At 41.3% G+C, this 23,613-nt stretch overlaps 1 protein-coding gene across 2 annotated transcripts; it reads left to right on the top strand.

Moving 5' to 3' along the window:
- Nucleotides 1-10,818: 10,818 nt before the first annotated feature.
- Nucleotides 10,819-20,168, top strand: TMEM247 (transmembrane protein 247). Of its 2 annotated transcripts, XM_072635702.1 has the most exons (4): nt 10,819-10,947; nt 11,457-11,573; nt 14,503-14,844; nt 17,559-20,168. In XM_072635702.1, the coding sequence occupies exons 2-4, from the start codon at nt 11,457-11,459 to the stop codon at nt 17,802-17,804; spliced, it is 705 nt and encodes a 234-aa protein (XP_072491803.1). In that variant the 5' UTR covers nt 10,819-10,947; the 3' UTR covers nt 17,805-20,168. The 2 variants fall into 2 exon arrangements, with proteins under 2 accessions (XP_072491803.1, XP_072491804.1); XM_072635703.1 differs by lacking the exons at nt 10,819-10,947; nt 11,457-11,573 and adding an exon at nt 13,796-13,881.
- Nucleotides 20,169-23,613: the final 3,445 nt, after the last annotated feature.

Genomic DNA, 23,613 nt, shown 5'->3' with positions numbered 1-23,613 from the left:
AAACTGACCATCCTCTTCTCTCCACTACCACTACCTGTAAGGCCTTTTTACTGAATGTCCCATTTTCATGGTGGTGTGATGGATAGACTGAGTCCTCAAGTGTGGCCCTTTGACTGAGTCCAAGTTTTACAGAACAAATCCTTTTATTAAGGGGATTTGTTTGGTGACCACATGTGACCTCAAGGCTGCAGGGTCCCCACCCCTGGACTATGGGAAGACCTAAAACCTATTCTTGCTTCAGACACTAGCTATGTGATCCTAGACAAGTCACCTAACCTCTCTCAGCCTCAGTTTCCTTATCTGTAAAATGAGAATAATGATAGCTCTTGCTTCCCAGGAAGGAGGTAAGGATCAAGTGAGATAATATAAGTAAAAATGCTTGGCAAAAGCTTCAAATTGCTATATGAATGTGAGCCATTATTGTTATTACATGATACTAGTTCAACACAATGTTAGGTAGGACATGACTATGCACTGTGTCATTTGAACCTCACAGTAATACTGTGATTAGAATTCAGATCAATGCACTGACCAATTTTGACTTCAAATGGCGAACTGTGAAACAGGTCTCTACCCCTCTCAGGAGAAAGACAATGGACCATAGGTCAGAATAAGACATATTCTACCAGATGTGGCCAATAAGTTGGCTTGTTTTTCTTGATCACAAGGGCAAGTCCCATTGAGATGCCAAAGTCATTGGAAAATGATAGTGATGTTCAAAAAGAGGAATCAATGGGGACTTTGTCATGAGGAAGATGGGTCAAATATCATTGTCTTCATTTTATGGATGAGAAAACCAAGACAGAGAGAAACTACATTACAAAGATTCTGATCTGGAAGGGATTCCAGAGGTCATACCACACAACCTTCCTATTTTAAAGATGAGAATTCTGAAACCCAGAGAAGTTAGGAAACTTGACCAAGGACATACAAATAGTAATCAGGGATCCAGTTCTTTCAATCAACCCAATGTGCTTTTATCCTTTTGCCCATTCCTAAATACCAAAGTAATGGTGCCAGGATCAAGACCCAGCTCCCCTGACTTCGAAGTCCAGTGCCCTTCCTTCTGCATGTAGGTCAAGAATGAGGGAAAAAATCAGGAGTGGAGAGGGGAAAGTGAAATAGTTGCCTTTGTCATGGTATGACAGAATGTTAGGGCTGGAAAGACCTTTAGATGTTATTTAGTCCAACCCTTTCATTTTTCAGATTAGGAAACTGAGGACTAGAGAAATTAAGCTATTTGCCCAAGATCGTACATATAGTAAGTAGCAGAGCATCAGTTCTGGTGGAAAGGAATAGGGCATCACTGTAGACCTGATGATCCTTAAGAAGAGACCCTCGGTAAAGGTTTGCTTCCCAAACAGCTAAGGGAACTAGGCCAAGCCTCAACTTAAAAAAAAAATTAATATTTTATTTTTTCCCCAATTTCATTTTCAGACTATATGTAATAAAGAGATTTATTCAGTCACTTTTCAGTTGTGTCCAACTCTTCATGACCCCATTTGAAGTTTTCTTGGCACAGATACCAGAGTATTTTACTATTTCCTTCTCCAGCTCATTTTACAGATGAGAAAACTGAGGCAAACAGGGTTAAATGACCTGCCCAGACTCACACAGCTAGTAAGGGTTTGAGGCCAAATTTGAACTCAGGAAGATGAGATTTTCTTACTCCAGGTCCCTCCCTCTATCCACTGTACCACCTAGTTGCCCCATATATTGCTTTAACTCACAGTTAAGGAAAAAGAGGTACAATTTTTTTAAAATTTCTACTGCTGTGTAGTAAAAAATATTGGGGAAGAAATGTCTCTGATTTCTTAGAAGATGGTACTCCAGGAAATGTTGCTGTAACTGTATTTTTTATATCACCATGTTTACTCAGGAGAAGTTTAATCCTTTGTCAGCTGATACAAGAAAACCCAGTAGCTCGGCCTCTGAAGCAGGGCCTCCTTGTGAACTAGCTGCCACTGGCTGGAAGCCCAGCTTTATCTCTAAGGCAAGATTTAGATTGAGAGAAAAAAGACACTTTGGGTGTAAGACTTGGGTAGTATCTTTGAGTCAGCTTTTCTTATCCTAACCAACACACCTCTAACTCAAGAGAAAAAGACCAGCCTTAGAGGTAATTGTCATCTCTGATGAGAGTTGAGAAAATGCTCTTTCCTCTCCTTTTTGAAACAGTGAACAATTATGAGGATAGAGCATTGCATTCACTACAGATAGGGTTGGTGTGCCGATTGATGTTGCTAAGCTGTTTCTTTCCCCTTTCTTTTTAAATCTTTGTTATAAGAGGTGGTTCACCAGGAAGTCAAGGGCAGAAAAATAAAGGCAATGTGAAAAAAAAGAAGAAAGAATAAGAAAAAAAATTAAAAACAAGAAAAATAAGCTTTGAAAAAGTTAGTCATAGTCATGGGATCGTAGATTCGGAGCTGGAAGGGATCCCACATCCCATCTAGTCCAATCCCAACATTTAACAAATGAAGAAACTAAATCCCTGAGATAGTAAATGACTTTCCCAAAGTCACACTGATAGTATAGGGCAGAGCTGGAATTATGAACTTAGGTTCTATGAATCTAAGATCAGTGTTCTTTCCACTGCATCATTCTGGCACCCTATTGGAAATCTCTTGGGTAAATTCCTAGGGGCTCTCCAAAAACATCCACATCATTTCATTTCTTTTTAGTCCACAAGTCTTTGTCTTTACTAACACTTACCCTGGTGTATCCTGCCCTTTGTTAGGCCTCATGGCAAGTACAAAGAGGACCAAGCAGTTCAACCACACATTTTCTGAAGAAACATCATATGCGGTCTGCAGGATTTTCCTTATGTAAAGTCTTATTCAAAGTACACTTTCTTTTCTTGAAATCAAAACTGTGATGGAAAAACATTTGACAGTTCTTCCCCATTGTTGTGTGACTCTGGTCCTTCTATGTATGAAGGTGACTTTTGGTTTATGAAAACCCCCCAAATTCTAGGATTTGCCACCAAACCAGAAGCTGCCAACTGTCAGTCATGTGAAGATCAACCTAGCTGGGTTATTTTATTGGAGAAGGTCAGTCATGAGAGAATTTGTTTTATTTAAGCTGAGGAAGGTTGTCTACTAAGGCATGGAGGACCTAGAGGAGGGGGGCAACCATATGGAAATCACAAAGCTTGGATGAGCTTTGGTTTCCTTAACTGTAAAATGAGGAGGTAGGGGTGTTCTGTGTTCTCCCCTCTGTCTTGAAATCAATAATCCCATAAAAGGATTGAAGGATTGTTCCTGCATACATTATTACTATCTCTCAGAAGCTTCCAGTCCAGCTACAGAGAAAAATACAAACGAGAAACAGAGAACAATTTCCAAAGTCCACTCTTGAAGATCTTCAGTCATAGGGGCAGCTAGATGTTGCAGTGAATAGAGCACTGGCCCTGGAGTCAGGATGACCTGTGTTCAAATCCAGCCTCAGACACTTGACACTTACTAGCTGTGTGACCTGGGCAAGTCACTTAACCCCAATTGCCTTGCCTTCCCCCCTCCAAAAAAAAAAAAAAAAGATATTCAATCACACAGGGGAAATGTTATTGTTCAGTTGTTTCAGTCAAATCCCAAGATACTGGCCAAGATACTGGAGTGATTTGCCATTTCCTTCTCTAGCTCACTTTACAGATAAGCAAATGGAGGATTAAGTGACTTGCCCAGGGTCACACAGCTAGTAAGTATCTGAGGTTGTATTTGAACTCAGATCTTCCTGATTCTAGGCCCAGCACTCTGTTCACTGTACCACCTAGCTCCCCCAACCCATACAGAGGAATACAAACAGTTAAACAGAAAGGGTCCTAGGTGGAGAGTGAGGGAGGTTTTTCCTGTGTCTGATTTGTAAGGAAGCTAGATGGATACAGTGGACAGTCTTGGAAGTCAGGAAAAGCTGAATTCAAATGCTACATCAAATGCTTGATAGCTGCATAGCTGGGGAAGGCACTTAATCCCTCAGTGTCAATTTCCCTCATCTATAAAATGGGGATGATACTAGCACCTCCCTCACGAAGATCAAATATGCTCATCTAAAGTGCTTTACAAACCTCAAACCTCTACATGAATGATAGCGAGGATGATGACGCTGATGTGTTTTCGCTCCTCCTTTCCCAACTATTTGAGGAGATGCTACAAAGAGAATATGAAGTTTGAGCAGAAAAGACAATTTCTTCAGCATCTGCTCTAATTTCTTCTGTTTAAACAAGTTTTCCAAAGGAGTTCCCTTTCTAAGCTATTATGGGGTAGAATCAACTGAAGTTTTGACTCCAAGGTCATAGCCTAAAGTCTACACACACTTATAGAAATAACAAATATTTGTCTGACACCCAGTTTTCATGTTTTCCTTTATCTTTTAAAGAGGAAAAAAATATATGTAAGCTGCGGGAATCTAAAAGTAAACTAGGTGCTAGACAAAAATGAAAATACTTTCTCTTAGTAGAAACTGCCATCTCCTGGAGGAAAAAGGAACATCTGGGTTGGGAAATAGTTTCTTTACTAAGCTCCACAGCCTGCTCTGACTTCCACTTTTAGTACAGCGTTAGAAACTAACAGAAGTTTCCACTAGTGGTTGGGGATAAAGGAATAAAGGGGTGATGGCAAGTAGGGAGAGTACAACTAAAGCTATAATGAGAGAGGTGGAAAATGACAAAGGAAAAATGATCAAAAATGAAAAGAATCTGTACGTTCTAAGATATGTATAGTATGTTTCTTTGTGGCAGCAGAGAAACTGCAGGGATGCCTGTCGTTAAGGGAATGGCCGAACAAGTTGTGGTATATGATTGGGGTGATGGAATACTGCTGTGCTGTAAGCAATGGTGAGCAGGCTGATTTTAGAAAAACATGGAAAGACTTACATTAAATAATAAAAGCAAAATGCGCAGGACAACAGAATAGCAGGAGTGCTGGAAGAATAACTGTGAACATCGAAGCTATTCTGAGTACTGTAAATATTCAAATCAGCTACAAAGAACCTATGAAGGAAGATGCTACCCACCTCCAGAGGAAAAAACTGATGAGTAGGCGTATGTATAGCATGGTTTTACATACATAGAAATAGATGCAGTTATATCTGTGTTAAATGGTTGCCTTCTCTAGTTCAGGGTGGGAAGGGAGCGAGATAGTTCAGAACTTAAAATGTAACAAAAAATTAAATTTAATTATTTTTTTTAAAAAAGAAGAAAGGAAAAACACTGATGTTTTCCAGGGCAGAAAATCTAGTGTCAGATCCAATTTCTGACACCTACCTTTCAGAGTCTCAGTTTCCCCATCTATAAAATGGAAGGACTGGAACAGAAGGTCTTAAAGGTCATTTCTGACTTTCAATCCAATGATTCTAATTGTATCTTGGTTCTCCTACTGATACTGTAAACAACTTGGGATCAGAGGCTGTTTTCTATGAGCATATTAGGCACTCAGTACAAAAATGTATTGAACTGAAGTAACATACTAAGTTGGAAAATGCTTTCGTTAATAATATATAGTCATTTCAAGTTCATGGCCATCAGTAACACTGATGCTAGGGCACAGGTCCATGTGGGAGGCCATTTTTCTTTTCAAGATTCGGTTTAGAATCGTAAGGCTATTTGACTCTCTGTGCAGTAGATCTGGATTAATTTGCTCGGTGGTCACAGCATTTTGATCTCGAGCCAATCACTTCACCAATGTGAAGGTTTTCTCATCTGAAAAAGGCTAGCTGCAACTGACATGACTTCCCCAGCCAGAGACTACACTGATGACCTCAGTCAGGCATCTCTCGACCACAAAGGGTGAGTTTTTGGCAATCACAAACGTCCCTGATGGTCACAGAAGCAAACGAAGAACAAGATGAGTGAACAAAGCAGAGCCCTATGGATGGTTCATTACAACCTCTCCCCATTAATGAAGAAAAATCTCAACATATAGAGCCAAAAAGGACCATAGGGATGATCTAGTCCAACTCCTTGTACAGAGAAGCAAACCATGTTTCAGAAAAGTGGAGAGACTTGATCAAGATCACACAGGTAGTTAGTCAAGTGTCAGAGCTAGGATCTGAGCATCCTGGCTCTAAAGCCAGTGTTCTTTCTACTACTCCAATGGTTCCTAAACCTTTCTGGTTATGAGAACTTCCCAACATCAAAAAAATTCACAGATTTCACGCACACACACACACACACATATGTACATACAACAGCTAAACATATACATAGCTAAGATGCACAGTGTATATAGAATGAAGGACTTGGAATCAGAAAGACCTGAGATCAAATCCTGCCTCAGACACTTACTAGCCTTGTGACTCTAGGCAAGGCTTAACCTCTGGGCTTAAACTCTATCTGAATTTCCTCTACTGTAAAATGAGATTATAATAGCACCTGCCTCACAGTGTTGTTGTGAGAATCAGAAAAGTTAACATATGCAAAAAAGCTCTTTGAAAATCTTGAAGCAAAACTTGGCAACTGATTGGCTCCTTGCCCCTTTGCTCCTCTATCCATCAAAAGCTACCTTCATTCAGCCCTCACGTATAGTTTCAGTCCTTCTTCAGACTATCTGACCAACCCTGGTAGTAGCCAGGGGGAGTTTTAGGGACCCTCACTGGCTCTGCATTCATTCAGGGTAGCTGCTCTTTCCACTCTGATGTGGGTCCAGTGATGTGGCTCAACTCATGTCTTACCCATGTCACCAAATCCCCATTTCACAGCTAATAATAATAGCAACATTCATAGCACTTACTATGTGCCAGACACTCATTGATCCTCATAACAACCCTGGGAGATAGGTGCTATAATGATCCTCATTTTACAGATGGGGAAACTGAGGTAAACAGAATTTAAGTGACTTGCCAAGGGTCATATAAAGAGTGTGTATATGAGGTTAGCCAAACTTCCAACTGAAGAAGTTTTGAATGCCATTAGGCTCCTCTCATGTGACAAAGTACCTGGTGCTGACTCTATTCCAGGAAAGGGTCCACTGCTCATACAAAAGCTGAAATCTTCTGGGTTATACAGCTAGAGGAGGTTATATCCCATCAAGGATGCCTCCATTGTCCATCTCTGTAAAGGAATGGGAAATAAGTTGTTCTGTGACAAGGTGGAGGAGAGGGTCAGACTCTCTCTCTCTCTCCCTCTCTCACTCCCCCTCTCTGTCTTTCTGTGTGTGTGTGTGCGCGTGTCACTGTGGGCAGGATTCTTGCCAGAGACCTCCTTAATAGTCTGATCCTTCACCTGGAAGATGGTCATCTACTCAAGAGCCAATGTGGTTTCAGAAAGGGTCAAGGAACAGTTGATATGTGTTTGCTGCCTGACAATTCCAGGAGAAAGGACAGGCGCAGAACAGAGGTTTATGCCCAGCATTCATCAATCTGACCAAGACCTTTGATACTGTCAGTAATAAGGGTTTGGGAAAGATCATAGCAAAATGTGGTTGCCCACAGAAGTTCTCAGTATGGCAAGCCAGCTTCATGAAAGGCATGTCTGCATGGGTGTTGGAGGATGGACAATACTCTCACTTTCCCAGTCATCAGTGAAATGAGGCAGAGCTGTGTGCTTGCTCCCGTGCTTTTTAGCAGGATGTTTTCAGTGATGTTGTTGGACTCCTTCAAGAGAGATAAAAGGTTTTAATTTGAATTTGAAATTTTTAATTTGAAAAGCCTACAAGTCAAGGCTAAAATGGAGGGAGAGTTGGTGCACAACTTTTTGTTCCCAGACTGAGCTCTTAATGCAGCCTTTGAGACTGAGACGCAACCTAGCATGGATGGATTCTCTGCTGCTTGTGTTCATTTTGGCCTGACAATTGTTATTGTTCAGTCACTTTTCAGCCATGTCCTATTCTTCTTGACTGCATTTGGTGTTTTCTTGGCAAAGATACTGGAGTGGTTTACCATTTCCTTCTCCAGCTCATCTTACAGACGAGGAAACTGAGGCAAACAGGGCTAAGTGACTTGCCTGAGGTCATTGAGTATCTGAGGCCAGATTTAAATTCTATCAAGATGAATTTTCCTGGCTCCCCTGTGCCACCTAGCTGCTCATGGCTTGACAACACCAAGAAAACTCAGGTTCTCCATCATCCATGAGAAGCCATTGGTTATAGCAAATGGAGATATTTTGAATGCTGTGGATAAAGATTTACTGTTCAAAGTTGTACACATAGATGATGAGGTTGATGCATGAATTGCCAGAACTAGTTCAGTGTTTGGGAGACTCCAAAGCAAACTGTGGGAGAGAAGAGGTATTGGGCTGCCTACCAAGCTGATGATCTACAGACCCATTGTGCTGACCTCCCAGTTGTATGCCTGTGAAACACGGACAGTCTACCAGCGCCATGCCAGAGAACTGAATGCTTTCCATTTGAATTATATTAGGAAGATCCTGAAGATCACCTGGCAGGACAAGGTACCAGACCCTGAGGTCCTTTCTCAAATTAAACTGCCAAGCATTCAAACTCTACTGAAGAGAGTGCAATTCTGAAGGACTAGCCATGTTGTTTAAATACAAAATGTACATTTGCCTAAAAGACTGTTTTATGGAGATCACAGCAGGCAAATGTTCACATGGTTAGAAAAAGCGATACTAAGACACTTTAAAGGTCTCTCTGAAGAACTTTGGAATTGATTGTGAGACATGAGAGACACTGGCACAGGACCGCCCAACATAGTGTGCCCACAAAAGAAGTCATCATGCTACAAATGAGCAAAGCAGATTTGCAATAGCTCAAAAGAAATGTGAGATACACAATTTTAGAGATATCTCCATTCCAAATATTCATATGGAGTCTTTGTAGCACCTTCTGAGCTTATACTGGTTTGATTAGCCACAGGTAGACACACTGTACTTTGACCCCAACAAGTGATGTCATTTTGGTTTTCTTTGATCATGAAGGGCAGCAATCAACCAACCAGTGAGACTGGATCTGAACTCAGGTGTTCCTGACTGGAGGCCCAGCACACTGTTTATCCACTATACCATCTGATTGCCTAGGTCTGTGTCCTTGGTTCATTCCCACCCACAGTCCCTCCATGCCTGAGTCTCAACTGTGGTTCCCTAACTGATAACTTGATATTTCTCCAAGCTCAGGGTCTTATCTTGTGTCCCAGGCTTCCAAGGCTTAACGGCTGAGCCTCAGATCTTATAATCTGGTATAATCTAGATCCTAACTAACCTATTGCTGTTCCTGCTTGATTTTGGCTACCTACATGTCTGAACTCTAGACTTGGCTCTCTTCCCAAGACCTGCCAATCTGACCCAGGGTCCATTTTGTTGCCCAGAGGGCTCAGATATGAATCCTGACCTCAGTCCTTTACCTGGGGCACGGAACTCTAAGAATAGACTCTGTTCTAGAAGTAGAAACTGCCTCCTGTGTGTCCAGGGATAGTTCTCCACCTAACAGAGGGACACCATTCCATTGATGTTTCTTCCCTCTCCACAAGGTGCTGGGGTAGGGAGTGGTGGCCATCTTCACCCATCCCAAATACCTTCTGATCCTTACTCTTCCTCCTCTGCCCTCTAGCCAACACAGACATTGAAGAGATGAGACATGACCACAAGGGGGTGCCCTTAGCCAACACAAGATACTACATGCTAGTCTCTTAGGCTACTCAATTCCTCCCTAGAGAAGAAAAAAATACCTATCCCAAGAACAGGATATGTTTTAAAAGAATTTTTTAAAAAGCCACAATGAATGATAAAGTATCTAATAAAATGTTTGTTCATTTGAAGGGGATGGTTTAGATATTCTCTAGGGTCTCTTCCAGGAGGCAGCTAGATGACTCAGTGGAGAGCAGTGGCCCTGGAGTCAGAAAGACCTGAGCTCAAATTCATCCTCAATCACTTACTAGCTGTGTGACTCTGGGCAATTCTTTTAACCTCTGATTGCCCCTAAATCATCAGAGAAGGAAATGGCAAAATACTCCAGTATCTTTGCCAAGAAAAACCCATGGAAACTATTGGCATGCTGTGGTCATGAAGAATCAGATATGACTGAATGACAACACAAAGGTCTCTTCCAAGTCTAAATCTTAGATGTTCGATTCATTTGGTCTCCATTATTCTACAATGAAAAGGTCATTAGCAGAATGAAGCCACAACCCGCTTTGATAGATGTGTTATGGGTAGAGACCTCCTCTAAAGTTCTCCGCCACTACCTACCTGATCATGATTTGGAGGTGACCGTGGCTGCTGCTATTTCTCCTTCACTCTCAAAGATGTCTCCTAACTCCTAGTCCAATGCTCCCTTTCATTACACAATGAAATGCCAGACTTTTCTGTCTCTCACTTAGTCAGCAGGTACGCTCAGCTCTAGGCTAGATACTAAGAAAGAGACAGAAATAAAGCAACATCCTCAAGGATTAGAGGGTTAACAAATATAATCCTATTTGCATATGATTCTTCTCCTTGGTGGTGATTGATTACTCAGTTCTTTATGCCTAATGGCAGGTGAAGTTGAGAAGAGTTGGAGAGAAGAGAGATTCTTCTAGTTTTTTTGACTTCCAGATTTGAGAGAGAGGTCCCATTGTCCCAGATTCACTTCAGGGAAAATTCCCTGAAAGGAAAGAAAGACTCTGGGAAAAGGCCTGTCTGCATCATATCCTCTTCCTTTCTCTCCCTTCAGGAGTCTCTCCAAGAAAAAGACCTTCTCCCTCAAAACCAAAAAAATCAGGCTCCCTCTTTTCCTAAGCTCTCAACTCTTACCAGCTTCCCCCTCAGGTTGCAGCATTGAGTAATCAATCTCCACCAATGAGGATGGTCTTATGCAAATGAACTTGGAGCCTTTGGCTACCCAGACATGAACCAACTAGATGGCATTATCCAGAATAATAAGGGACAAGTTGGATAGCCCAGACTCTTAGTATTTGGAGGGATATGCAAGAGGGGTAGAATAATTATAGAAAGTTTCATAAAGAAATGAAGGATTTGGTGTGGGCCTTCAAGGACAATGAGATTTGGACAGTTCATTGGGACAGGAGGTGGTACTTGGCAAAAATCGTTAAAACTGGCACATTTATCTTAATGTCCCCCTTCTCCTAACCAGTATCACCATACATATAACCTTTATGTTCCCTTTCTAAGGGCAGATTGACAAATTCATCCATACTGAGCCAGACAGGAGCTGAATGTATACACTGTCTGGGAGGATTTGTATTTTCAAAAAGGAATTTGGGAAAGGCAATACTTAACCCAAAAGAATGGAGTTCTAACAGTAGAATTCTAAGTTCTCTGGCAAGTCAATGGGAGAAAGAGAGAGACTTTGGAGCTAGGAAGCCTTTCTAGTGACACACACTAGACCAAGTCAGCAACTACCTTCTCTGTTTCTGAGTAAAGAAATCTGTAGTCCAGGCCCCTAGCAACCAGTGGAATGTAGGATATTATGAGGGCAGGGGATTGTGATGGTGACTGAGGATAGAATCTGGTGAAGCCAAGCCAGTGCTCTGGAAGTGCTTCTTTGGCTTAAATCAGATCCATTTTGGTTGTTCAGATGACTGCAGAGGTCAGAGAGATTCTGAAGCCTAGATATGATGAGAGCGAGGGTTGCCTGGCTGAGCCATTGTGTGCTATCGACTCTCCAGTCTTGGAAGAACAAGGGGTTTCCACGGTAAGAGTAAGACCCCTGGAACTTGACTACCCCTCCCCTAGTTATTCTCATGGGGTATCATTAAATAGTGGCAATCAGGGGACTGGGATTATCCAAATATATTTGATCTCCTGAAAGACACCAAAGATGCTGGATAAGATGGCATACTCTTCACGCAGAAGGAAAATTTGTCACTCAAATATCCCTTGCTACTCTCTATATACCTCATTATATCTACCTTATTGGGCAACTAGGTGGTGCACGGGATAGAGTGCTCTGCCTGGAGTCAGGAAGATTCATCTTCTTGAGTTCAAATCCAGCCTCAGACACTTACTAGCTGTGTGACCTTGGGCAAGTCACTTGACTCTGTTTACTTCAGTTTCCTCGTGTGCAAAATGATCTAGAGAAGGAAAGGGCAAACTGCTCCAGTATTCTTATCAAGAGAACATCAAATGGGGTCATGAGGAGTCAGAATTGGCTGAAAATACCAGTGGAACAACATACCTTACTGATCTCTTTGCAGCTTTGTCACCTTTCTAGATTTTGGTGACACTGCTCTCTCCTGGTTTTCTTCCTGCCTATCTGACCTATCCTCAGTCTCTGCTGGATCTTCATTCACTTCATACCCATTAACCATGAGGGTCCCCAGAGACTCCATCCCTGATCTCTCCTCTCTCTACACAATTTGCCTTGGTGATCTCATCATTTCCCTTGGAGTCTTATCTCTGGCTCCTCAGCTCCCCTGGATTATTCCAGTCTCAGCTAAAGCTCCATCTTCAACAAGAGGCTTTCTCCCAGGCCTCAATTTTAGTTCCTTCCCCCTGAGATTACCTCCACCATACCACTGTACGTATCCTATTTGTATGAAGGTATTTGCATGTGGTCTCCCCCTTTAGACTATGAGCTCCTTGAGAGCAGGGGTTGTTTTTTCTTTGCCTTATTTTCATATCTCCAGTGCTCAGCAGTGACTAGCACACAGTAGGCACCCAACAAATAAATGCTTGTTGACTGACTTATTGGGAGTCTGGCATTTTTCACAGTCTCCTGGGCTCAGGGTCAGCTCTCAAAAACAAAAGAAAACGTAGTGAAACCAGCAAAGTTGTTCCACAATACCTACTGCCCCACTTTTCCATGGTCATTTTCCCCCTCCATGGGTTTCACCTCCCTTTCACCCCTTCTGCTCACTACTCCTACCAGGTGACCAATTGGATTCAGAACTCAAAAGGACTTGAAAGATCAACTAGAAAAGGGGTGATTAATCTGAGGTCCATGAACTTGATTTTATAAACACAGATATGTATGCATATGCACATATATACATGCAAACATACATGTATATGTATTATCTGTGTATACATGTATATCATGTAGGTATATGTGTGTATATGTGTATGTATATGTGTACAGTTATTCCTTTCACATCATGGGAGTGAGTGGCTCAGCATCCCCACCCTCTAGAAAATTCATGTAAAATTTTTTGGCCCTCCTTTCACACTGGAGAAGAACCCTGAAATATTGTATTAAAAGGTAAAATATATTGATATTATATGATACTATACACATATTTATACATTTCTGAGTTTCTAAACTTTTTCTGTGTCATCTGTCGGCCTTTGTGAGTTGTCTGCTGCTTTCACAAAACTCTCCAAAAATTTCCATTTAATTTCTTATGCCAACCTGCAATATGTTGAAACTGTGATGGGGAAAGTCATGGTGTGCATATATGTATATATACACATACATGTGTGTATGTGTATGTACATACATGCATTGTGTTTATTGTGTGTTCATACATGTATACATGTGCATTGTGACTATTTCAATATAATAGGTTTTCTTTCTAATCCTGAAAAGGGGTGCAAAGGCTTCACTGGATTACCAAAAGGGTCCATGGCACCAGAAAGGTAAAGAACTCCTGATTTAGAACAGCCCCCTCACTTTACAAATTAAAATAAAAAGAACAAAAACAAAACCAGAGGCTCAAAGAGGGACCATGCAGGTAGTCATAATGGCCAGGATTTGAAAAGAAGCCTTTGCCTCCAAATCCAGGGTGTTCTTTCCCATCAGTGGAGTGAAAGTACCTGCTGAAAAGATGGGAGGGACTCATGTGTGTCACCTCACAATGGCAGGGTGGGGGTCATAGGTCTTCCCTCCTCACAACAGGTGGGTGGGACCATGGCTGTCCCCTCATAAAAGAAGGGTGGGGACCATAGGTTGGTCTCCTCCTAACTAGGAGGGTGAGGACCTTGTACCTGCCTCCTCACATCAGAAGATCCCTCATGGAGGGGTCATGTCTCTTCCATCTTCTGTACCCCCCATGGCACACAGTGTAGGGCTGACCTCATGTTAATAGAGGTCATAGAATTGCAGAATTTTAGAGCTGGAAAGAGGCCTTAGAGATCATTTTAGGCCATCTCTCTCATTTTATAGATGAGGAAATCAGAGAAGTAAGAGTGACTTCTCTAAGGTCATGTAGTGACAGAGATGGGAGGGACTACTCCTTACTCCCCTGCTCCAGTGCTTATAGTTTAAGGGACATGAAGAAAACCCAACCTCCCAGTCATCATTGCCCCCCCATCCCACTCCCACCCCCACATTGGTCTGTTTCCAGGTCTGAAAATCCAACACTGGGAACTTTGCTCCTTAGCCTGCCCACTTTTTAAAAATCACAAATCTCCCTGAGGACAACACTTTTGGTGTCAGTGAGTTGATTAGAGATTTTTCCTTCCAGAGAGATGGGTGTGAAGTTATGGAGGGAGAGGTTAGGTGTGAAGGAGGCCCTAGGGTGTTTCTTTAAAACTGTGCCCACTTCATCTCTCTCTCTCTCTCTCTCTCTCTCTCTCTCTCTCTCTCTCTCTCTCTCTCTCTCTCTCTCTCTCTCTCCTTCCCTTCTTCCTTCTCTCCCTCCCTCTCTCTCTCCCTTGCTCTCGCTTTCTCTCTGCTCTTGCAGGACGTGCCATATGTGACCCAAGACTCCTCCTATGACTTCCTAGAGGAGAGTGGGGCCAATGCGGAGAGCAGCCCTCAAGAGGAAATGAAGCAGACGAAGGTCCAGGCCATGGAGTCTCTCTCCTCGAAGCCCCCTCCAGGCAAGGGGCCCTCTGGCGACGAGCCTGAGCCTTCCACAGAGCTCCGGGAGGCAGCGTCCCAGCGCATCGCCGAGTTGGAGCTGGAGAAGGTGCGAATGGAGTTTGAACTGACCAGGCTGAAGTACTTGCACGAGGAGAACGAGCGTCAGCGGCAACATGAGGAGACGATGGAGCAGCTGCACCAGCAGCCACCATCTCGGCTGGTAGGTGCCTGACAGGGATCCCAGGGGCCTGTGGGAGAATCCATCGCCCTCCCGTGGGGCTCAAATGTCGGGCTTAACGTTTCCCATAGATCACAGGTGCAGTGATCATAGGATTTGCCCTGGAAAAGGAGCCTCTGAGGTCGTCTTATTCAGGATCCCTTATTTTACAGAGAAATAAACTGAGGTCCAGAAAGCTAAGTCCTAAAATCACACAGGTCAGTGATAGATCCAGAATCTGAACCTGCATCCTCTTACCCTTAATCTAGGGACAGCAACTCAACAAGCATTTCTTTCGCTGTCCTTATGCTGGCCCTTTAGCGCTGGGTGTACAAAGACAGGCATAAACATGGTTCCTACCCTCACGGAGCTTATAGGCATTTGAATAGGGAGACAACACATAAATAACTTGACATGCAAGATACATACAGTGCAAATGGAAGGTATTATCAGAATTCTTTCCAGTGTGACCTTAGACAAGTCACTCCCCTCACCTGGCCTTGGTTTCCATACTTGTGAAAGACATATTTATTCTAGGTTCACTTAACTCACATGGAGTTTTGTTAGCATCATAGAGTCATAAAGGTTGCTGGGACCTTGGATGTCATTCCTCCTATTCAATGCAGCAATTTTCTCTATAAATCATTGCTTGATAAATGGTCATTCGGTTTTTGTTTAAACTTTTCCAGTCATGGCAAGTTCATCACTTCTGGGTGCTGCCCATTGTTGGACAGTTCTGTTATAAAGTTCTTTTATTTTATTAGGGGAAAACTTGTCTCTAATTAGTCCTAATTCTAACTTTTAGAGATAAAGAATATGTTAATTGATGAAATTCCCATGTCACAATCTTTTAAATATCATGCTTCCCAATCCTCTTCAAGTTAAAAAACCCAAATCCCCTCAATTGTTACTTTTGTCTAGACATACTCTAGTTTATCGATGTAATTTAAGTATTTTTAATAATATGCTTCATAAAATTTGATGTCCAAAGCTGTAAATAATTCTTTAATAGCGTTCAGGCCAATGGAATATCTGACACCCCTCCCTCCTCCTTGGATCTGGAACACTATATCACTTTCAAGAGAACCTATAATCATATTAGCTTGTTCAATAGCAAATCATATTGTTGGCTCACATTGAATTGGGAGTCTTTTGAATTGCTGTCATGTGATGTCTCCTGCTTTCTTTTCTTAGGCAATTGATTTTGTGATATAAAATACCAGATTTTCTGTCCTATTTTTCAAAGAGCTATGATTTCAACAATGCAGATACTCCTTCCACGTATAAGAATCACAACCCCTCTACAATTTAGTAGACGGAGTTTGAGAATTGCTGTGGCTAAATAAATCTCTCCAAACTAGGTTAGACTCACCTTGGACAACAGACAGTCTTTCACCTGGCCCATACTCAAAGACTTATTCACTTTGGTGGTGATACCTGCCAGTCTTTAGGTTCTGCTGATAGAGACATTGAGGTTGTATTAACTCTGTTTTTGAGGCTGTATTGACCTTGTTAATCCATCAAAATTCTGTTACTCTCCCTCATCTTGGAGGTGGCCCTAAGTTCTAGAAAGCTAATGCCTGGGTTTCACAAGTTCTGGCAAGGCCTACCATGTTGAAAATATTTCAAGCAAGGGTCACATTGAAGATCAGTCTTGCTACTAAGGAGGTTCAGTGCCAAGTTGGTCACCAATTAAGGAGCTGTTATTGTTTTTTCCAACTATAACAACCCACAAAGACCATCTACTAAGGTATAGGAGCAGTTGTGATCTGTAGTGGTTGTTGGAGTATCCGTACCAAGGAATTTGTAGATCTTTGAAAATACTGAGGTTTACTACTACTGCCACTTATTATTATTATCAATTTCGGCCAATTGTTGCAGCTCATCAAAACCTTTTATATTCTGATTCTATTAGTTACATGAAATATAATCCCAGTTTGGTGTCATCCATATATTTGATAAATATGCCTTTTTTGTGCTTTCTAGTTATTCATACAAAAGTTGAATAAGGCAGGATGAGTTCAGAGTTCCATAGCATACTATTTAAAGAACATCCTCCAGCGTGATATGGATTTATTAATGACACTATTTGGGCATGGTTTAATTTTTTCCCAAGTCATTCCTCAGCGCTGCTATCAGTGACAGATTTCTGGGCTTCCAGGAAACATGGGACTTGCATAGGACATTTACAGGTCTTTACAGGAGAAAAAAAAGTCAGAAACATAAGGCTCCCAACCACAAAATAGACCATGCTCAATCTTGTCCTACAATTCTCTCAAAAGTTGGTTAAGTATAAGTTTGGGTATGGTAGCAAATAGATCATCATACAAAGAGCTCCAATTCCATTAGGTTTTTTTTTTTTCAGTATCCATTCCTGGTTCATATTGAGTTAGTGGTCTTCTGAACCAATGCCAAACTAGGGTTCTCCATTCTGTTCTTATGCAATTGATTTTGATCTCTACTTTCTGGAAGATTAGAACCAGATCATTAGACATTAGTGACACAGATGCCTGAAGGTAGCACAGAGAGATAGGTGGCTGGGTCTGAGAAAGGTTGGTGGAGAATAAGTGCCTTTACTCTCCCAGATTCAAGATGAAGGCAGAGTAGGGTGGTTGTTGGAGCCATAGCCACAGAAGTCCTGTCTCTAGAGCAGGTAAGAATCCTTCCCAATGACCTGAGACTGGGTTGTGTTTCATTCTCTTTTTTTCCCCCTACAGTTCCCAGGAGGATTCCAAGACCTCCTGCTCCCCCAGAATCAATTTGCCATGTTCCTGTATTGCTTCATCTTTATTCATGTCATCTACATCACCAAGGAGATGATTTTCTTCCTCTTCACCAAGCATTACCTCTTCTGCATTGCTGCCATTCTTCTCTGTTTGATTAAAACCTTGTGGTCTTATGTCCCTGTGCCCCCCTGCTCTACCCATCTGATGGTCCACCATGGAAACTTAACTTTCAAGTAGGCAAAGTTGTCCTCCCTTTTCCTATCTTGATTCCTCCCTCTCTGGTATTCTCTCTCATTCTCAGACATTAGACAATTCCACCACTCCCAAGCTCATGTTATGAAGAAAGGGATAAACCTTTGTTACTGTGCTCCCTCTCACATGCTTTTTTCAGGTTCCTCTCATTTTGAAAGAGAACACATTTTGTTCCTTGATAAAGGAATTTCATACATGAACTAACGGGTGGGAAAACTGTTTTGGAGGGGAGGGGACCTTTCAAAAATCAATATCACCTCCAAGAACAGTATCAGTCATTTTGGAGAAGAGGAGGCCTCCTGAGATCAGTCAACTCCAAGTGGGGAGATGGGAAATGATTTGTGACCCACTCCATGACCACTAACCTAACCAGCTTTTCTATGAGATTTGTAAAGTCAGAATATACAAGATTCTTTTTGACTATTGCCTAGAAGTAGATACATTATTTATTATCAGAAAGCTTCTCTCAAAGATCCTGTTAACCTAGAACCCTGAGTGACACCTAGTATAAAAACAATGTCAGTCATTGACCATGGCAGCCAGATTGACAAGAATGTGATAAATGGACAACCAATCATAAAATATAGACCTGTGAAAGATCTTAGAAGCCATCTTGTCCCAGGTGAGCTAGTTAGTGCTCACAGATTCTGAGCTAGAAGGGAGAGAGGACTAAGCATCTAAGCCTATGGTTTGTAAACTTTATGTAGCAATCCCCCTCCTTTTTCATACTTTTCTTAAAATGAACTACTCTAATGATTTTCTTAGCTTGTATTTTATTCAAATAAAGTTAAGAATTTAGAGAACTTAATTAGAAGATGGCGGAGTGAAAGCAACGACTCACCTAAGCTCCTGGAAAAACTCCTCTGGATATCTCTGGGGGGAGAGTCTGACCAGACTTTGGAGGTGTAGAATCCAGTGGGTGACGGACTTTGACGGATTTGGAGCCCAGGATGGACTGGAGGGTCCACGGGAGGGATCTGTTCCGAGGGTGCAGCGTGGTCGGCGCGGCAGGGCGGAGGGGACCTGAGGGGCCCGAGAGTGGCGGGCAAGACCAGCGGAGCAGGAAATAAGCCAGGCCGAGCCAATGAGAGCCGCTGAGCACCAGATATCAGCGCAGCAGCCCTTGAAACCTTCAGCCTGAAGACTGGACTTCGGTGGGTCAACTACTTGAACTTCCAGGAGCTGGGATGGCGGAGTGATCAGTAGGTGCTCTCTCCTCCCCCCTGATGACCGTGAGAGAACCATAAAATTCTTCCCCAGATTAATCCTGGATCAGCGGGAACAGCAGAAGGGGGCGGGTGGTCTCATAACACCAGAGGCTGGAAAAGTGGCAAGGGGGGATTCTTCCTACTGTGGCGGAGGTGATCTGGAGGGACAGATGACCCAGGGCAGAGAAAATTCGCACTGAGACCCAGGCAAGCCTCAGCGCCAGGAGACGAGCCCCAGGAGGGACGGAAACATGCATTAGCTTCTAGGCGCGCCCCAGCCCTCCAGGGGAAAAGGGAAGACAATAGGGAAGCTGGGATCACCATCCCCTGACCTTGCCTTTGCCTCAAGTCAGCTGAGGAGATCTCCTGAGACCAGACCACCCCTCCCACACACCTAACAAGCTAACCCCAGGGTTGATCTGGGAAACAACAACAACAAAAAAAAAGCCTGCTTTTAGCCTAGACACACATCAACTCAACTTAAAAGATCTGTATCTCCTGACTGAAAGAACCAAAAGCTACAACACTCAGCCAACATCATGAATCGGAAAAAGCAGACGAAAAGTGAAAAAACCATAGAATCTTTCTATGGGGATAAGGACCAAAACACAAACACCAAAGAGGTCAGAGCTGAGACTGTACTTCCATCTGAAACCTCAGATGGGACTATGAATTTCTCCCAAGCACAACTAGATTACCTGGAACATCTGAAGAAGGATATAAAAGAAAAACTGGCCAATGATTTTAAAATTATAAAAAAAGAATTCACTGATGAGAACATCACTCTGAAAAAGAAAATTGAAGAAATGGAAAAGGAAGTTCAAAAATTAACTGGAGAGAATAATTCCCTAAAAGGAAGAGTTAATCAAATGGAAAAGGAAACCCAAAACCTAATTGGGAAAATTGATCAGATGGAAAAGGAAACCCAAAACCTAACTTGGAAAATTGGTCGAATGGAAAAAGAAGTACAAAAATTAAATGGAGAAAATAGCTCCTTAAAGGGAAAAATTGGTCAGATGGAAAAGGAGATGCAAAAGCTAACTGAAGAAAACAATACGATGAAGATTAGAATTGGGCAAGTAGAAACTAATGACTCAATGAGGCAACAAGAATCAGTCAAACAAAATCTAAAGAATGAAAAGATAGAAGAAAATGTAAAATATTTAATTGGAAAAACAACTGACCTGGAAAATAGACCCAGGAGAGAAAATTTAAGAATTATTGGCCTGCCAGAAACCCATGATGAAGAAAAGAGTCTGGACAATATCTTCCAGGAAATCATCAAGGAAAACTGCCCAGAAGTACTAGACTCAGAGGGCAAAATAGTCATCGAAAGAATCCACCGTTCCCCTCCCGAAAGGGATCCCAAACTCAAAACCCCAAGAAATATCGTTGCCAAATTCCAGAGCTATCAAGTGAAGGAGAAAAATACTACAAGCAGCCAGAAAGAAACAATTCAAATATCAAGGACACACAGTCAGGATCACACAGGACCTTGCAGCTTCTACATTAAAAGATCGAAAGAATTGGAACCCAATATTCCGTAAGGCAAAGGAGTTGGGACTTCAACCAAGGATCAACTACCCAGCAAAGTTCAGCATAACATTTCAGGCAAGGAGAAAGTCATTCAACGAAATAAGGGATTTCCAGAGCTTCCTGACCAAAACACCAGAACTCAATAGACAATTTGATCTTCAAATGCAGGTCTCCAGAGAATCATAAAAAGGTAAACAGAGGGGAAAAACAAAAACAAAAACTTGCTACTCAATTAGGGCAAACTGTTTACCTCCCTATAAGGGAAGATGATACCTGTTAATCTTGAGAACTGTGCAGCTATTATGATAAAAGGGATATATGTAGAGGGAACGGGCATAAAGTAAATGATGTCATGTCAAAAATATGATTTAAGTATGAGAAGGGAATGTAATAGGAGGTGTGGAAAGGGGGAAGCAGAAAATGGCAAAGTATATCACAGGAAGAAGTACAAAACCATAGTAGAGGGAAGGAGGGGAGGGAGATGAGCATTGTTTGAGAGGTACTCTCATCTGATTTGTTCAAAGGAGGGAACAATAATCTTAAGTAGATAATCCTAACTAGCTCTATAGGTAGTAGGAGGGGAAGGGGGAAGAAAGGGGAGGGTGGCTAAAAGGGAGGAAAGAAGCAATAAGAGTAAAGGGTAGTAAAAGGGAGGGGGGCTAAAAGAAGGAGGGGAAGGCTGCAAGAGGAGGGGGAGAAAAGTGAATACTATTAAGGAGGGGAAGGGAGACGGGAGAGCTAAAAGCACAAATGGTGGGAAAGAGGTTGGAGGGAAATACACAGATTGTAATCATAACTGTGAATGTGAATGGAATGAACTCTCCCATAAAACGGAGACAGATAGCAGAATGGATTAAAAGCCATAATCCAACAATATGCTGCTTTCAAGAAACACATTTGAAACGGGGGGATACACATAGGATAAAGGTCAAAGGATGGAGCAGAATATATTGTGCTTCAGCTCATGTAAGAAAGGCAGGAGTAGCAATCCTAATCTCAGACAAAGCGAAAGCAGAAATAGATCTAATCAAAAGGGATAAGGATGGAAACTATATCCTGCTAAAAGGCACCATAGACAATGAAGCAATATCATTACTAAACATGTATGCTCCAAGTGGTATAGCATCCAGATTCTTAGAGGAGAGGTTGGGGGAGTTGAAGGAAGAAATTGATAGCAAAACTATACTAGTGGGGGACCTCAACCTCCCCCTCTCTGAACTCGATAAATCCAACCTCAAAATAAACAAGAAAGAGGTTAAGGAGGTAAATAAAACTCTGGATAAGGTAGATATGATAGATCTTTGGAGAAAATTAAATGGGAATAGAAAGGAATATACCTTTTTCTCAGCGGTACATGGAACATTTACAAAAATTGACCATGCACTAGGACATAAAAATCTCACAATCCAGTGAAGAAAGGTAGAGATAATCAATGCATCCTTTTCAGATCATAATGCATTAAAAATTACATGTAATAAAAGGCCATGGAAAGAGAAACCAAAAATCAATTGGAAACTAAATAATCTAATTCTAAAGAAGGGTTGGGTTAAAGAAGAAATCATAGAAACAATCAACAATTTCATTCAAGAGAATGACAATAGTGAGACAACATACCAAAACTTATGGGATACTGCAAAAGCAGTTATTAGAGGAAGTTTTATATCTTTGAATGCTTACATAAATAAAATAGAGAAAGAGGAGATCAATGACTTAGGCTTGCAGTTGAAAAAGCTAGAAAAAGAACAAATTGAAAATCCCCAAGTAAATACCAAATTAGAAATACTGAAAACCAAAGGAGAGATTAATAAAATTGAAATTAAGAAAACTATTGAATTAATAAATAAAACCAATAGTTGGTTTTATGAAAAAACTAATAAAATTGATAAACCTTTGGTCAATCTGATTTAAAAAAAGAAAGAAGAAAACCAAATTACTAATATTAAAAATGAAAGGGGTGAACTCACCTCCAATGAGGAGGAAATTAAAACAATAATTAGAAACTACTTTGCCCAACTTTATGCCCACAAATTCGATAATCTAAACGAGATGGATGAATATTTTAAAAAATACAAATTGCCCAGATTAACAGAAGAGGAAGTTGAATACTTAAACAACCCCATCTCAGAAAAAGAAATTGAACAAGCCATCAATGAACTCCCTAGGAAAAAATCTCCAGGGCCAGATGGATTCACAAGTGAATTCTATCAAACATTTAAAGAACAGTTAATTCCAATACTACATACACTATTCTTGAAAATTGGGGAAGAAGGAGTCCTCCCAAATTCTTTCTATGATACAAATATGGTTTTGATACCCAAACCAGGAAGAGACAAAACAGAGAAAGAAAATTATAGACCAATTTCCCTAATGAATATAGATGCAAAAATTTTAAATAAGATTTTAGCAAAACGAATACAGCATCTTATCACGAGATTAATACATTATGATCAGGTAGGATTCATACCAGGACTACAGGGCTGGGGTTCAATATTAGGAAAACTATTAGCATTATCAATCACATCAACAACAAAGCTAACAAAAACCACATGATTATCTCAATAGATGCAGGAAAAGCTTTTGACAAAATACAACATCCATTCCTACTAAAAACATTGGAGAACGTAGGAATAAAGGGAACTTTCCATAAAATAATAAGCAGTATCTATCTAAAACCTTCAGCAAGCATTATATGCAATGGGGATAAGCTAGATGCATTCCCAATAAGATCAGGGGTGAAACAAGGTTGTCCATTATCACCACTATTATTCAATATGGTACTAGAAATGTTAGCTGTAGCAATTAGACAAGATAAAGATATTCAAGGAATAAGAATAGCCAAAGAAGAAACTAAGTTATCACTCTTTGCAGATGATATGATGATTTACCTAGAGAATCCCAGAGATTCAAGTAAAAAATTACTTGAATTAATAAACAACTTTGGCAAAGTTGCAGGTTACAAAATAAACCCACACAAATCTTCTGCGTTCCTATATATTAGCAACAAAGTCCAACAGCAAGAGATAGAAAGAGAAATCCCATTTAAAGCTAGG

Source organism: Notamacropus eugenii, chromosome 1 (genome assembly GCF_028372415.1).
Source record: "Notamacropus eugenii isolate mMacEug1 chromosome 1, mMacEug1.pri_v2, whole genome shotgun sequence".
Taxonomy (NCBI): domain Eukaryota; kingdom Metazoa; phylum Chordata; class Mammalia; order Diprotodontia; family Macropodidae; genus Notamacropus; species Notamacropus eugenii.
The sequence above is the reverse complement of the archived record's forward strand: the minus strand, read 5'-3'. Positions and strand labels throughout refer to the sequence as shown.

Coding starts and splice junctions, on each gene's coding strand:
- TMEM247 (XM_072635702.1), top strand. CDS start 11,457: ATGACTGCAGAGGTCAGAGAGATTCTGAAGCCTAGATATGATGAGAGC. Junction 11,574..14,502: donor AAGAACAAGGGGTTTCCACG/GTAAGAGTAAGA, acceptor CTGCTCTTGCAG/GACGTGCCATATGTGACCCA. Junction 14,845..17,558: donor AGCAGCCACCATCTCGGCTG/GTAGGTGCCTGA, acceptor TTCCCCCTACAG/TTCCCAGGAGGATTCCAAGA.